We start from the raw sequence: 15,993 nt of genomic DNA, 5'->3' as shown, positions 1-15,993 counted from the left end.
CATCAGGACCTCCTGAGGCTGTGTCACGGGCGGCGTGTCCTTCGCCTTGACAAAATAAACTTTCTAAATTGGTTGAGACCTATCAGATATTTTGGGTTCACAGAAACAATGCAGGCTCAGAACAGGGCCAAAAAAAACAGATTATGGTGGTAAGTCAGGTTTTAGTGGCAAGACAGGATATGGGAGGGGAAGAAGAGGAGGCTCAGCTAGCCAAGGGGGTCATGTCATGCAGATGAAATCTCACAGATGGCAGTCCCTCAGAGAAAATAGATGGTAAGCATTCCTTCCAGATCTTTACAGGTGTCAGACTCCATTAATCTCTCCCAGATCTGGACAAGGGAAGGCCTGGCTGCATTAATGGAGATTCTCCACAATGCAAAGTTCCCCCACAAAAAAACAGCTTTGCAGGGCCATTTCAAAATCTGTCAAAGAAATCTATCTTGGGTAAAATATTTTTATTTCCTTCAGTACAAAGAATTGTACACAAATATTCACAGCAGCTTTGTTTGTAACAGGAACAACTCTGTGATGGCTAATTTTATGCATCAACTTGGCTAGCATATGGTGCCTAGCTGTTTGGTCAAACACCAGCCTAAATGTTGCTGTGAAGGTATTTTTTTTAGATGTGATTAATATTGAAATCAATTGATTTAGAGTAAAGCAGATTACCCTCCTTAATGTGGGTGGGCCTCATCCAATCAGTTGAAGGCCCTAGGAGGGAAGACTGAGGTCCCACAAAGAGAAAGGACTTCTGCCTCCAGTCTCCCTTCAACACCAGATTGTAACATCAACTTTTGCCTACCAGCCTTTCCTGCAGATTTCAGACTTGCCAGCCCCCACAGTTGTGTGAGCCAATTCCTTAAAATAATTCTCCGTGTGTGTATATGTGTGAGTGTATGTATTGATTCTGTTTCTCTGGAGAACCCTGACTCATATGAGTGTCCATCAACAAGCGAGTAGATAAATAAATCACGATAGAGCCATACAATGGGATACTACTTAACAATAAGAAAAAGGAATAAACTATTGATAACCCCCAAAAATGAGTGAATCTCAAAATAATTATGCTGAATGAAAGCAAGGATTTTCAAAAAAGAGTACTACCATATAATTTCATTTATATAAAATTCTCAAAATGCAAATGAATCTATAGTGACATAAAGATTGCCTGGAGATGAGGAGGCCAGGAGGGAGGGGCCACTAAAGAGAATAAAGACCACCTGGTGCCCACGAAGCAGACCATCCAGAGGCAGAACTCCTCATCTGAGGAATTTAGAAGTAATTGATCTTCCCTATATCTAAAGCCGGTTTCAGGCTTCTTTCTCCAAAATTTATACGTAACTAGACTTTCTCTACCTCTATACGTCTCTGGAATGCATGCATGACGAAACTCATTGTGCAACCCTTGCTGACATTACGACACCAAAATGTCTACAAATGTAATCATTCATCATGACATACATGGCTAATATGGACCAAATTACCCCTAAGCTCTTGCTTTAAGGTCCATAAATACCCCTAAGGAAAATCCGCCCCCCGCCCCCCGCATGCTCAGTCCTCTCGCTAAGGCAGCCCCTTGCATTCTTCTGCAGCTTTCTCTCAATCTACTAAAACTTTCCTATTCAAACCTATACTGTTGTCGGTAAATTCTTACTCCCTGTGGGCCAATCACTTTCCATTGCCAGGGCTCTGACACCCCGTACAAGGTAACTTTGGGGATGATGGCTCCCTACCTGCCGAAGTTTCCCTGTTATAAAACATTATGACCTTCTTCTCCTTCATTTCATTAGATAATCAACTCTGATGCCTGGGTCCACCTTCATCTTGTGATGAGTTCTGTGGACTTCTTTCACTTCCGCATCCACACTTCCTCCTCTGTCAGTTTTTAAGCCCTCAATAGGTCTTGCCTCCTGTCCTTAACTTCCTCTTTTTACCCCATAATAAACTTCTGGCATTGAGACAGGGCAAGGAACACTCTTAGGGACCTGCCAGCCACCTCAAGCATGGAAATAAAAAAAAAAACTCTTGAGTTCCTTCAAGGGAAGTTCCAAGCACCTTGCTAGCCTTCAGACCCGCTAAGCGAGAAGGTAGTAATAGTTTAAATAATAGTCACCCAAATAAGATAGAGTTACAAGATGTTCGGTTCCCTATAGAAACTAAAGGCAACATCTTAACATAGGTTCTTGAGTTGTTTCTCAGAAACCAGGACCCCTACCAGATGGAAAATGCTGACCACTGTCACACAGACCTCAGCTAAGCGGAACTGAGGACTGAATTCTGACCACCATTCCCTGTTCTAAATCTTCTCCTGAGGGGCCTGCAGAGAATCACACACACAGGTTAAACCTTGTGAAAGGAAAATAAATCTCGGGACCCCCAAATCACTAAGCCAAAGGGAAAAGTCAAGCTGGGAACTGCATTGAACACACCTGCCTCCCATTCTATTCCTAAATAAGATAGTCTCATTCTGTCACCGGTGCTGGAGTGCAGTGGCGTGATCTCAGCTCACTGCAACCTCCACCTCACAGGTTCAAGCAATTATCCTGCCTCAGCCTCCCAAGTAGCTGGGATTACAGGTATGTGCCACCACGCCCAGCTAGTTTTTTGTATATTTAGTAGAGATGGGGTTTCACCATGTTGGCCAGGCTGGTCTTGAACTCCTGACCTCAAGTGATCCACCCACCTTAAATACATATTTGATTGCTTCCTTTGATTCAGTAAAAGGCTAATCAGAAACTCAAAAGAATGTCTCCTATCTACCTATGACCTGGATGCACACTTTGAGTTGTCTCACCTTTCCGGATTGAACCAACGTACATCTGACATAGATGAATTGATGTCTCATGTCTCCCTAAAATGTATAAAACCAGGCTGTGCCCTGACCACCTTGGGCACATGTTGTCAGGACCCCCTGAGGCTGTGTCACAGGCACATCCTTAACCCTGGCAAAATAAATTTTCTAAATTGATTGAGACTTGTCTCAGATACTTTTCAGTTTAGAACCTTAACATTTCTTTCTGCTGACCCCGTTTTTAGACACAGCCTTGCTCCCTTAACCAACTGCAAACGAAAGAATCTCTGAATCCACCTGTGGCCTGTAAGCCCCTGTGTCAAGATATCCTGCCTTTTGGGGCCAAACCAAGGTATAACCTCCAAGTATTGATTTATTATTTTTCTATTACCTTCTGCTTTCCTGAAATGTACCCCTGCCTTTAAAAACCCTTGCTTGGGCCAAATCTGGTGGCTTACTCCTGTAATGCAGAATGTTAGGAGGCCGAGGTAGGAGGATCCCTTGAGACTAGGAGTTCAAGACCAACCTGGGCAACATAGTGTGACCCTATCTCTTTAAAACAAATTTTAAAACCCCATTTAGGTGTGGTAGCTCACACCTGTAATCCTTCTGGGACGCTGAGGCAGGAGGACTGCTTGAGCCCAGGAGTTTGAGACCAGCCTGGATAACATAGTGAGACCCCATGTCTATAAAATAAAAATACAAAAATACAGGTGTGGTGATGGTGCACGCCTGTAGTCCCAGCTACTTAGGAGGCTGAGTAGGCAGGATCGCTTGAGCCTGGGAGGACAAGGCTGCAGTGAGCCAGGATCACTGTACTCCAGCCTGGGTGACAGAGCAAGACCCTGTTTCAAATAATAATAAAATAAATAAAATTGTAAAACCCTTGCCGGAAAGCCATTGGGGAGTTAGGGTGTTAAGCGTTAGCTGCCCAGTTCTCCTTGCTTGGCACCCTGCAATCAATGCCTCCCTTTCTGTCACTGCAAATCCTGGTGCTTGTGTTTGTTTCTGTGTGCTGGGTGAATGAGCCCACGTTCAGTTGGGTTACAGCACTTATTATTTCCCTTCGCATTATTTCTTTCAGTTTTAGTTCCTTACCAGTTGTCTCCCCCACTATCCCCTTGTCTGACTTGTTTTAGTACCTCAATATCTGTTTCCTATGTGCTAATGTTTTAAAAATGGCTTCCTTTTAAAATTCCACACCAAGTGTGTAGTTTGGGTCTCTCCCTGTGTTAGAGTATTAGAGGCAATGTGTTTCCTATATGGCCTCCCTTCTCATAAGAAGTCAATATTGATCCTGGTGTAGAAAGGGCTCTCAAAGCAGGCTCTTCCCTTCCACTAATCCCCTTTTGCTACAAAAAGCTGTTGTTTAGGATTTAAACATTGTCACTGAATATCTAAAGTGTGTAAATGCTGGCCGGCCCAGTAGCTCACACCTGTAATCCCAACACTTTGGGAAGCTGAGGCGAGCGGATCACTTAGGGTCAGGAGTTTGAGACAAGCCCGGCCAACATGGTGAAACACCATCTCTACTAAAAATACAAAAATTATCTGGGTTTGGTGGTGCACACCTGCAGTCCCAGCTACTCGGGAGGCTGAAGCAGGAGATTTGCTGAAACCCAGGAGGCGGAGGTTGAAGTGAGCTGAGATCACACCACTGCACTCCGAGTCAAAAAAAAAAAAAAAAAGTGTGTAAATGCTTGGGATTGGAGTTTTTCTCATTCCTACTGCAGCCTGAGAGAGCAGAGTGAGGAGAAGGAATGTACAGATGGGCCCTGACTGTCTCCAACCCTGGGCTCCATCCCTCCAGGGCAGCATCAATCTGGAAAAGCCAATGACTCATGGGCCCGGCTAAAGGGATTTGTTCTTTGAGGGGGAAATGAGGACTTGGCCACTCTGGACCTGCTATTACCATTGCTTCTAACATGATTCACAGCCTTGCGGAAAATACTTGGCACGTCTTCTTTTTTCCACCTATAAAATGGAAATAATGAAAGATATGTGCTCCTAGACTTATGAATTAGTAATGCACAAGAGACCAGAGCTTCAAAATGAGGCTGGTAGTAAGCAAGCTTTAAAAATGCTATATTTTGCCGGGCGCGGTGGCTCAAGCCTGTAATCCCAGCACTTTGGGAGGCCGAGACGGGTGGATCACGAGGTCAGGAGATCAAGACCATCCTGGCTAACATGGTGAAACCCCGTCTCTACTAAAAATACAAAAAACTAGCCGGGCGACCTGGCGGGCGCCTGTAGTCCCAGCTACTCGGGAGGCTGAGGCAGGAGAATGGCGTGAACCCGGGAGGCGGAGCTTGCAGTGAGCTGAGATCCGGCCACTGCACTCCAGCCCGGGCGACAGAGCAAGACTCCGTCTCAAAAAAAAAAAAAAAAAGCTATATTTTCCTATGCTAATTGCACCCAGTGGGCATCTGTTTGTGACACTAGCAAGTGTGAGGAATGAGCTTCAGTAAATGGAAGAGGTACTGAGATACCCCACCTACTCCCAGCCCAGCCCCAAGAAAGAGGATTCAGCTGGGCTCACCCCCAGCCCAAAGAGAGAGAAGCCCTTCTGTTCTCTCAGGTCAGGGGCCTCAAAGAGACCATGGCTATTTTTGGAATAATATGATGACAGTGGGGCCGGGTGCGGTAGTTCGTGCCTGTAATCCCAGCACTTTGGGAGGCTGAAGCTGGTGGATCACTTTAGGTCAGGCGATCGAGACCAGCCTGGCCAACATGGTGAAACTCCATCTCCACTAAAAATATAAAAATTAGCCAGGTGCAGTGGTGTGTGCCTGTAGTCCCAGCTACTCAGGAGGCTGAGCTGGAAGAATCACTTGAACCCGGGAGGCAGAGGTTGCAGTGAGCCGAGATTGCACCACTACACTCCAGTCTGGGCCACAGAGTGAGACTCCATCTCAAAAAAACAAACAAAACAAAAACAAAAATTAGCCAGGCATGGTGGCGTGCCTGTAGTCCCAGCTACTTGGGAGGCTGAGACAGGAGAATTGCTTGACCTTGGGAGGCGGAGGCCGCAGTGAGCCGAGATCACACCACTGCACTCCAGCCTGGGCAACAGAGCAAGACTCTGTCTTAAAAAAAAATACATGTATATGATGACTATATGATGAGAGTGGGGTGCTATTTCACCTTCTTTTCTGTAGTTTCAACTTTATTTCCCTTCTTATGAGTTCATTAAAACCTCTTGATAATAATCTTTTGCTTTGCCTGTCTTTCCTCTTTCCCTAGCTTTCTCCAGAGATACACATGTGCTGCGGAGAAACCAAAAATAAAATCCTGAGCCCCCAAACAACTGAACAGACTCCCTCTTGGCCAAGGGAATCCCAGAGAGACCTGAAAAACTGAATTCCATGAGGGGAAGGGAGGTAGGACACACCTGGTTGTGCCCCCGCCCTTTTGGAGTTTAGGCACAACTGCCCAGGATTGAGGTTAAAATGGAGATCATAAGACTAACAAAGCCAGCTGCAGTAAGAAGACACCAAATTGTAGACAAGACCTAAGGCCTTGCAAGGCAATGGTTAAGTCACACCCTACAAGCCAGCAAATCTCATTAGGCCAGTTCTTTTAAATTAACCCAGTGTGTGGCTTACTTTTCAGCTGACTCTGGCATAGCATCACATGACAGATCTCTTTATTTTATTTTATTTTTTGAGATAGGGTCTCACTGTCACGCAGTCTGGAGTGCAGTGGCATGATCTCAGCTCACTGCAACCCATGGGTTAGAGCAATTCTCACACCTCAGCCTCCCAAGTGGCTGGGATTACAGGTGAGCACTACCACACTCGGCTAATTTTTTGTATTTTTAATAGAGACAGCATTTCATCATGTTGCCCAGGCTGGTCTTGAACTCCTGGGCTCAATCTGTCCACGTTGGTCACCCAAAGTGCTTGATTAAGGCATGAACCACCATACCAGCCACCACCTTAATGTAAGCATTTCTTTGTGCTGAATTCAAGTCTTTAAACAAAGCTTTACTCCTTTAACCAATTGCAAATTCAAGAATCTGAGTCCACTTATAACCTGTAAGCCCCCCGCTTTAAGATATCCCACCCTTTGGGGCTGAACCAGTAGATACCTTCCATGTATTGATTTATGTCTTTGCCTATAATTCCTGCCTCCTTAAAATGTATAAAACTAAACTGTAACCCAATTGCCTTGGGACCACCCACTGAAGGTTTCTTGGGTTTGTGTTTTCTCCGAGCCATGGTCACTCATATTGGCTCAGAATAAACCTCCTTAAAAGATTTCACAGAGTTTGGTATTTCTGTTAACACCCCCGAAGGAAATCAGAATATTGCACCTCAAAATATGACTGAACTAAAGAAGCGGCCCCAAGGTCTTTGTGACCTCTCCACTGCTTCCTGTCTCAACCCGTGGTCTCTACCAAGGCACAGGATAAGGCTGGGCAGTCCTCTGAAGCTCCGTTATCTACCTAGAAACCAGACCCCCTAAGACAAACACAACTGCCTGCCCTCTCCTCCCTCAGACCTCATTATCTCATGTGGAAAAGAAGACCGAGGAATGCACACACCTGGATGAACTTTTCCACCAGATTAAGCCTGCCCCTCTGGCCCATCCAATTCCAAAGAGAATCATTGGCAAGTTACTTTGTCTCCCAGCCCATTCATTCTCCCTAATAATCGTTTACTACCACTCAAAATAATTGTCTGCATTCCTCATTTCCTCCCTCCCCTGTGAAGAACAGTATATAAGCTGCTGTACCCCTTTGGATTATTGCTGTGCATATTTAAATAAATTGCCATACCTTTTCTCCTATTAATCTGCCTTTTGTCAGTTGATTTTCAGTGAACCTTCTGAGGGTGAAGGGGAAGCTTTCTCTCTGCCCCTTACCCCCTGTGATGCCCACCCAGCCACAGCTGGGTTCCTTCACCCTGTCGCTACCTCTCCATGCAGCAGAAACTTCTCTCTTCGAAGAAGGAACTTAGGATGGGAACTGCCAGTGCTAAGCGCCTACATGGGGCCAGGCACTGTGGTGGGATTTCCTCCCCAGGGTCCGATTAAACTCTCTTTGATGGTGACATTGAAGGGCAGTGTATCCTGAACAGGGACACCCAACTGGGAAGTGGCTAGACTAACAGATACAGCTGTCTGTCTGCAAAACCTAAGCTGCTTCAACCATGCCACATGGTGTCCCAACTCCATGAACACCAGATTTGCAAAAGGAGCAAATTCTGGTTCCTGATGCCAGCTAAACGGTTGTGTCTTCCTCTCTCTGTCTCCCTCTTACACTCTCTCTGTATCCTTTGTAAACCAAAACTAAAATTCTAAGCCACCCAACCATCTAAATGGAGTCCTCCTCTCAGCCAAGGGCATTCCAGAGTTAACCTAAAAAATGAGTTCATGCCATGATGGGAAAAAGGTGTCAGACGTGCCTCATTATATCCTCCTCCCGTTGGAATTCAGGCACAACTGACCAGCATTAACATTAAAACAGACCTTAATGTTAGTCCAAACTGCACCATTTTGCAAGCCCCCTGCCATTTCACAGACCTTAGTCAAAGTGAAGCATGCCATGAGGGTTCAGGCCCTGAGAAACATCCTGCCTAGCCACCTGACCACAAGACACAGGAACATCCTTATCATCCCTGCCAAGCAAAGTCCCAACTGAAGAAATATCCCTATCAAATCCTGCTGGACAAAGAGCCCAGGGAACACCCCTGGCCAAACCATCTGACCATAGGAACATCTTATCAATATCCTCCAGGGCAGCAAACCATACTGCCCAAACCCCTCCTGCCCATACCTATACGTACCCCACCTGTAAGCAATGGTGGGCTCTGGCATTAAGCTGGTCCCCAACCTCCACAGGTTTCTGCAACATACCTGTGCTGTTGTAAAGCCTCTGTGTGTGTGTGTGTGTGTGTGTGTGTGTGTGTGTGTGTGTGTGTGTGTTTCTTTAACCCTACCCTTCCCTTTAAAAAACTGACACTTAAGACTTTTTGTAGCAATAAGACACCAAATTCCAGTCTGACTCTAGTATAGTATCACATGACAGATAGCAGGCCTTGAAAGAAATTGAAGTATTTTACCCTAAAATATATTTTTGTCATGTCCTGAAATGGTCCTGCAAAGTTGTCTCTTGTGGGAAAAGTCTACATTCTGTAGAAAATCCCTTTCCCTTTCCAGGGCTTTTCTCTGATCCAGGAGAGAATTAACAGAGTCTGGCACCTTTTTAAGTCTCATAAGAAACATTTACAATCTATTCTCTCCAAAGGCTGCTACCTGGAAGCTACATCTGCATAGTAAGAACCTTGGCCTCCACAACCCCTTATCTTAACGCAGGCACTCCCTTCTATGGATTTGAAGTCTGTAGATAAACTCTTTTAATCAATTGCCAATCAGAAAATCTTGAAATCTACCTATGACCTGGAAGCCCATGCCCCACTTCCAGTTATCCCGCCTTTTGGGACCAAACTAATGTACATCTTACATGAGTTGATGTCTTATGTCTTCCTAAAATGTATAAAACCAATCTGTAGCCAGACTCCTTTGGGCAGATGTTCTTATAATCTCGTGGGGCTGTGTCACCAGCCACTGATCCCTCATGTTTGGCTCAGAATACATCTTTTCAAATATTTTACAGAGTTCAACTCTTAATCAACATCTTTTTTTTCTTTGAGATGGAGTCTCGCTCTGTCGCCAGGCTGGACTACAGTAGCACGATCTCAGCCCACTGCAGCCTCCCCCTCCCAGGTTCAAACAGTTCTCCTGCCTCAGCCTCCCTAGTAGCTGGGAGTGTAGGAGCGTGCCACCACACCCAGCTAATTTTTGTATTTTCAGTAGAGATGGGGTTTCACCATGTTGACCAAGATGGTCTCGATCTCTTGACCTCGTGATCCACCTGCCTTGGCCTCCCAAAGTATTACAGGCATGAGCCACCATGCCCAGCCCTAACGCCTTATTAAATATTCCCTGTCTACCATTAATCATCATTCACCTAGTCTCCTCTCCTCTCTCCCCACCCCTACCCCCCACCTCCCCGCTCCATCCAGCCCCCTGACATTCTGGCCCCAGTTCACACAGTCTCCTGCACAAGCAGCAAACAGGGAGGATGAGCACCTCTGTCAGACTTGGGACATCTGTGGACCTGCTCCTGTGCCCTCTGCAGGCCTAGGATAAAGGCTCATGCAGGTTTGGTAGCACCTGTGAGTCAGGATGGGTCGCCTTACACCTGTTAAATTAGGTTTAGCCTAAAGTTGCCTTCTGACATATTTTAAGTTCAGCCTAAAGGTTCCTCCATACATCGTGAACTGTACGCTTCCATTTTCTGGGAGTCACTTTCCTTTTTCTGTCCATAAATCTTCTTCTACCACGTGGCAGCCCCAGAGTCTCTCTGAATCTATTCCGGTTCCCCATGCCCAACTGTGACTCGTTCTTTGCTCAATTAAACTCAGTTAAATGTAATTTGCTTAGGATTTTTCCTTTTAACAGATCTAAGTGTTTCTTTAATTAGAAACAAATATCCTGCTCTTCTCCACGACAGATTGTGTGAATCAAACCACAAAACGTGAGTCTGAAGGTTCAAGATCTTCATACAATCTCAAAACAAACTGGCTAGGCAAGACATTAAGCGTGCATGGAGGCCTGGACTGGATCCTCAGCTGTGAGGCCTTCCTGCTTCTGGCTGTTTGTGTAACCTGAGCAGTCTACAGCTTGGCCCTATTTCCAGGTACAGGCACACTTGGAAATATAAAGAAATACGCATGCTTGGTAAGAAGTCTTGCACTCTTGCACTGGGACCCCTTTCCCCAGCTGACACTGTAGGTAAGATAATATGAATTGAGCAAATGTGACTCCCATGGAGTAAAAGCCCTCTATTTAACCAGGCAGTCGGGATATTGAATAATCCTAGTGGGAAGCTGTTTTAAAATTTAGAGCTAATTACTTAATCTCAAGCTCATATTCCTGAAGGAAGTTTTTTTCAGCCTGATAATCATACCACCATAGGCAGTTTATTTAAGAAAACACATTAATTAAAACAACGTTCAAGAAATCACAACCAGGTTTAGAAGCAGGCACGTTTCCTTTGGAACACTTGTAATCAATATTCACACCACTTCCTGCAGGTTAGCCGGCTACTAATGCTCGTTTGAACGGACTGTGGGTCGTAACCACAGATGATGCAGAATCGCTGAGCTCTGAGGCCCCACAGCGTTCCAGTTGAGAGAACTAATCTCTGGAATGTTCTCAGTCTCTGCTTGCCCCTGGGAAGGAGGGGAGCAGGCAGCATGGGTGACCCTGAGGCGACTGTGCTCTGAGGACCCAGAGCCACCCGCAAGGGCAAGTAGGAAACAAAACACCGGACCCATCTCCCCCCCTCCCTCTCTCTCTCTCCCGCAAGCCCTGTCTCTCACACAGGCGCACACACACACACACACACACACACACGAACTTCCCATGCCTCTTACTTTGCTGACAGGCCGAGAGAATAGAGACAGCAGCCAGCAGGATCGAGTTCCCGGCCATCTTTCTCACGGAACTATTTGTAGAACGCAGAGGACGATAGCTTCTTGACTTTGAATGCTGACCTTCCTTATCGGGTAAACAAAGTTGGGGAAGGGGGGGGAAAGGCTGATTCAAGCGGCTAAATGACCTTTGCCCTGGAACAGAAGTCAGGAAGGCAGGCAGGTCCGGCGCTGCCGGTCACAGAGCTTTATGGGGCTGGGAGTTGCTTCCGGCGTTTGTTTTAAGCCTCTCCCATGGCCAGCGGGCAGGGCTACAGCTCACTGTGGGACCAGCCCTCCAGCCGCAGCGCCACAGTTACACTATCTTCTCTGCCAGTGCACAGACTCTCTGGATCCCTTTCATCCCCACGCCCTTCCCTCCCCGGGCCTTGCTGAGACCTTTCTCACCTCCTGTGGAAAGAGTGAGAAGGAAGTACTTACTTAATCCTGATGAAATTTTAAATGCTAAATTAAGCCAGTTCTAATTTATTCACGCTGTAAATGGCCGATTTAGGATTTGAACCCAGTCTAGCAGATTCCAATTGTGCCCTATCCCCTGCACCAGGCTGCCTCTCACTGTCACCTTGAGACTCTGATAATAATCTTACTATATATTTTTTTAGACAGGGTCTTGATCTGTCACCCAGGCTGAAGTGTAGTGGCACCATCATAGCTCACTGCAGCCTCCAACTTTTGGGCTCAAGTGATCCTCCTACCTCAGCCTCCCAAGTAGCTAAGACTACAGCCACAAGTCACTGTGCCCAGCCATTTTTTTAAAAATAAACCAGCTGGCTGCAGTGGCTCATGCCTGTAATCTCAGCACTTTGGGAGGCCAAGGAGGGCGAATCATGAGGTCAGGAGATCAAGACTGTCCTGGCTAACACGGTAAAACCCCTTCTCTACTAAAAATACAAAAAAATCAGCCGGGCATTGTGGCACGCACCTGTAGTCCCAGCTACGCAGGAGGCTGAGGCAGGAGAATCACTTGAACCCAGGAGGCAGAGGTTGTAGTGAGCCGAGGTCACGCCACTGCACTCTAGCCTGGGCAACAGAGTGAGACTCCACCTCAAAAAAATAAAATAAATAAATAAACCAGGATAGATGTTCTGAGGACCTCCTCAAAAAAATTAAAAATAAAAATAAAACCAGGATAGATGTTCTGCGAACCTCAAAAAAATAAAATAAAAATAAAAAATAAACTAGAATAGATGTTCTGAGGAGGAAAAGGACCCTTGAGGAAAGAAATGGACCAATATTTAAGTGGAACCCCTAGTAGGAAACTGCACATATGGCCACCACACCTGCCCAGGGCCTCGCCATTGTCAGACAAGCCACATGCCACCCAGGTAGAGCACAGGCCTCCAGAGCTGGGGGCTTCTTCTGCAGAATCCATTTATCACAGCCCCCTCCCCTCTGTCAACACAATTGTTTTACTCTTTAGAGATGCAGATTCTGGCCGGAACCATGGCTCATGCCTGTAATCCCAACACTTTGGGATGCTGAGATGGTCAGATGGCTTGAGCTCAGGAGTTTGAGACCAGCCTGGGTAATATGGCAAAACCCCATCTCTAAAAAATATACAAAAACTAGCAGGGCATGGTGGCACGTGCCTGTAGTCCCAGCTACTTGGGGGACTGAGGCAAGGGGATTGCTTGATCCCAGGAGCCTGGGACTGTAGTGAGCTAAGATCATTCCACTGCACTCCAGCCTGGGTAACAAAGCGAGACTCTGCCTCAAAAAAAATTATAAAAATAAAGATGCAACATCCCAAAAACCAGAGCTGGGGGCTTTCCTCATCCCATCCTACAGCACTATTAGAGGGTGTATCTTGGCTCAAGCTGCTATAACAAAGATACCATAGACCGGTGGCTTACAATAGCAATTTATTCATCACAGTCCTGAAGGCTGGGAATTCCAAGATGACAGTGCTGGCCAATCAAGTTCCTGGTGAGGGCCCTCTTCCTGGTTTGCAGAGGGACACCTTCATGTTGGAGAGAGAGAAAGAGCAAGATCCCATTATGGGGGCCTATGTTCATAACCTCACCTATAGCTAATTATCTGCCAAATGCCTGATACCATCACATTGGGGGTTAGGGTCTCAACATATGAATTTCAGAGGGGACTCAAACATTTAGTCCCAGTGCCTGCTGGGGAGGGCAGTTGCCTCAGCCTCACACAGACCCTACAGTTTAATGACACAACCCTGGGCCTCTCTGAGCCTCCATTTGATAAGATGGGGTTAATAAAAGCTGAAGAGAAGTTTAAATGATATAGTCCTATTCTAAGGATTGAATTAGTTAATACTTATAGAGCACTTAAAACAGCACCTGGCATAAAAATATGTATTCTGTGTTTGCAAAATAAACACATAAAGTATCTAGACAAGTACTTAGCATATAGTGTACCTAATGTTAAAAGATACTTTCAGAGGTAAAAATCATGCCTTTCATACAATATAAAATGAAAACATCAAAATTTTTATGGAACTCATTCATGAGGGAACCAGTAAGATGTTATAACCAATTCAAAGGAGAATTCGCGGAACTACACATATATAGGGAAGAGGAAATAACAAAATTATAACTAGTTGCAAGCCAGGTCTGCTCAAAGTTTCTTGTTGGTCTTCAGGCTTCCTTGGCTGTCTGCTCTTGACATCATTGACAATTAAGATTAGATAAGAAGACAGAGCCAAGAAGCCAGGGCAGCACCAAAACATTCTTGTATGCTCAGTTTAATAGTTTTGGGCTTCAGTACATGGCAGAGATTCTAAACTGCAAACTAGCTGCCCTGAACCTGTATCACCATCTACTATAATAACCTCTCAATGACAGATCTCGAAGGAGAGGTCTACACTAGACCTGTGGGCAGGCAGAGGCTCTCAAAGTCAGAGAACCGCTCGGGAAGAGAGGAACAGCAGCAAGAGGAGCTGAGCAGAGAATTGTGGCCCTGGCTGATGACTGTAACTTTTGGGTGTTGGTAATCTTATTTTGAGAAACTCTTGGGTACACCTGTACTAGTCAACTGGTTTAAAAACAACAACTTCCCAGCTTCTGGACAAATCCTGAGGTTCCCTACTGACTTCTTCAAGTCAATCTTAAGTCAGTCCCCCAAATCCAGATTCTCAGAGAAGGTTGACACAAAGTAAAAAAATTAAAAATCAACTAATCAATAAAACCTCAAGTGCTTCAAAACCCCATGCGTCTATTTAAAAACATCTTCATTGTCAGTATATGTAGCTATTGCCTCTACGAAAGTATAAAAGAATTGAGCATTGGATAATGAAATATCACCTTCTGCAGTGATAAAATTTCCAGGTGACCCACAGCTGAAATACTGCCATAGCATGAACAAAAACTCACAAAAATTAGAGTTTCTCTGTATGTTTTCCCTGGATTGGTTGAAGAGGAATGGCATTTTCCCTGAATGTGGTTCCCATAGATCCTTCTAGTATGTTCCATTTATTACATTTTTCTATGAAAAGGAAAATAAAAGGACAAACAGCATACTGGTAATTGCTATGGTCTGAATGTTTGTCCCCTCCCAAACTCACGTTAAAATTTAACTTCCGTTATTATGGTAGTTATTAAGAGGTAGGGCAATAAGAGGTGATTAGGCCATGAGATCTCTGCTCCCATGAATAGATTAATGTTGTTATCATAGGAGTGGATTGTTATAAATGTGAGCTTGGCCCTCTCTAGCCCCCTCCTTCTCTTACCCTTTGGGATGACATGGCACAAAGGTCCTCACCAGATGCCAGCACCTTGGTATTGAGTCTCGTAACCTCCAGAACTGTGAGAAATAAATTTCTTTTATTTGTGAGTTACCCAGTGTGTGGTATTCTGTTATAGCAACAAAATGGAATAAGACAATAATGGTAGCAAAATGTTTTAAAAATATTTTTATAACTATGTAAACTCAAAAGAAACCTGAAAGAGTTTCTGAGAACTTCAGTTATTACTGAATCACTGTTACCAAAATTATACTCTAGGTAAGGTGAAACAGAGAGGCCAAGATGTGATCGCAAAAAACAAACCTGAACCATGTGAAAGGACTGCTTTCATGAAATGTAAACTCTAAATGTAACTCTTTCAGTATAATTTTGGTAACAGATTAAAAGAAATGATATATTAAACTATAGAAATGTTTTTCCTCAGCCGGGCATGGTGGCTTACACCTGTAATGCCAGCACTTTGGGAGGCCAAGGGCAGATCACCTGAGGTCAGGAGTTCCAGACCAGCCTAGCCAACATGGTGAAACCCCATCTCTACTAAAAATACAAAAATTAGTCAGGCATAGTGGTGCACATCTGTAATCCCAGCTACTCGGGAGGCTGAGACATGAGAATCACTTGAACCCAAGAGGTGGAGGTTGCAGTGAGCCGAGAATGTGCTGTTACACTCCAGCCTGGATGACAGAGCAAGACTCCATCTCAAAACAACAAAAACAAAAAATGGTTTTTCCTCAAACCAATTGCAACCCCCCCGCCCCCAGATTATTGCCTGGTCTCACCCTCTCTGTTCACTTGTTACCCTTCCAAAAAAGACAGCACATCATCCAGGTTTCTGCTGATCTCTACAGCAGAGCTGTCCTCACTCCCATCAGGCCAGGTAGCAGAAAGAGACAGAAAATACACCTCTTTCCCAGGAACTATCAGAGTGATCACGATTGTCTATGACCACATAACTCTCCATGTACCCAGAGTTCATTACATTATCTTGCTAG

General features: G+C 45.1%; 1 protein-coding gene across 5 annotated transcripts in view; it reads right to left on the bottom strand.

The window, feature by feature from the left end:
- MGST2 (microsomal glutathione S-transferase 2) overlaps positions 1 to 11,596 on the bottom strand; it is a 44,011-nt gene extending 32,415 nt beyond the window's left edge. For 2 of the 5 annotated variants that reach the window (XR_746813.2, XM_030917201.1), the window contains exon 1: positions 11,236 to 11,557. Coding sequence is in view for 4 of the 5 variants with exons in the window: in XM_030917201.1 (XP_030773061.1) it covers positions 11,236 to 11,293 (58 nt within the window). In the remaining variant the exon portion in view is untranslated. Of the gene's footprint in view, positions 1 to 1,733; positions 1,856 to 11,235 lie in introns of those variants that run through there. The other 3 variants (XM_030917209.1, XM_010353466.2, XM_030917205.1) reach the window with 3 other exon arrangements.
- Positions 11,597 to 15,993: the final 4,397 nt, after the last annotated feature.

Source organism: Rhinopithecus roxellana, chromosome 2 (genome assembly GCF_007565055.1).
Source record: "Rhinopithecus roxellana isolate Shanxi Qingling chromosome 2, ASM756505v1, whole genome shotgun sequence".
NCBI lineage: Eukaryota > Metazoa > Chordata > Mammalia > Primates > Cercopithecidae > Rhinopithecus > Rhinopithecus roxellana.
The sequence above is the reverse complement of the archived record's forward strand: the minus strand, read 5'-3'. Positions and strand labels throughout refer to the sequence as shown.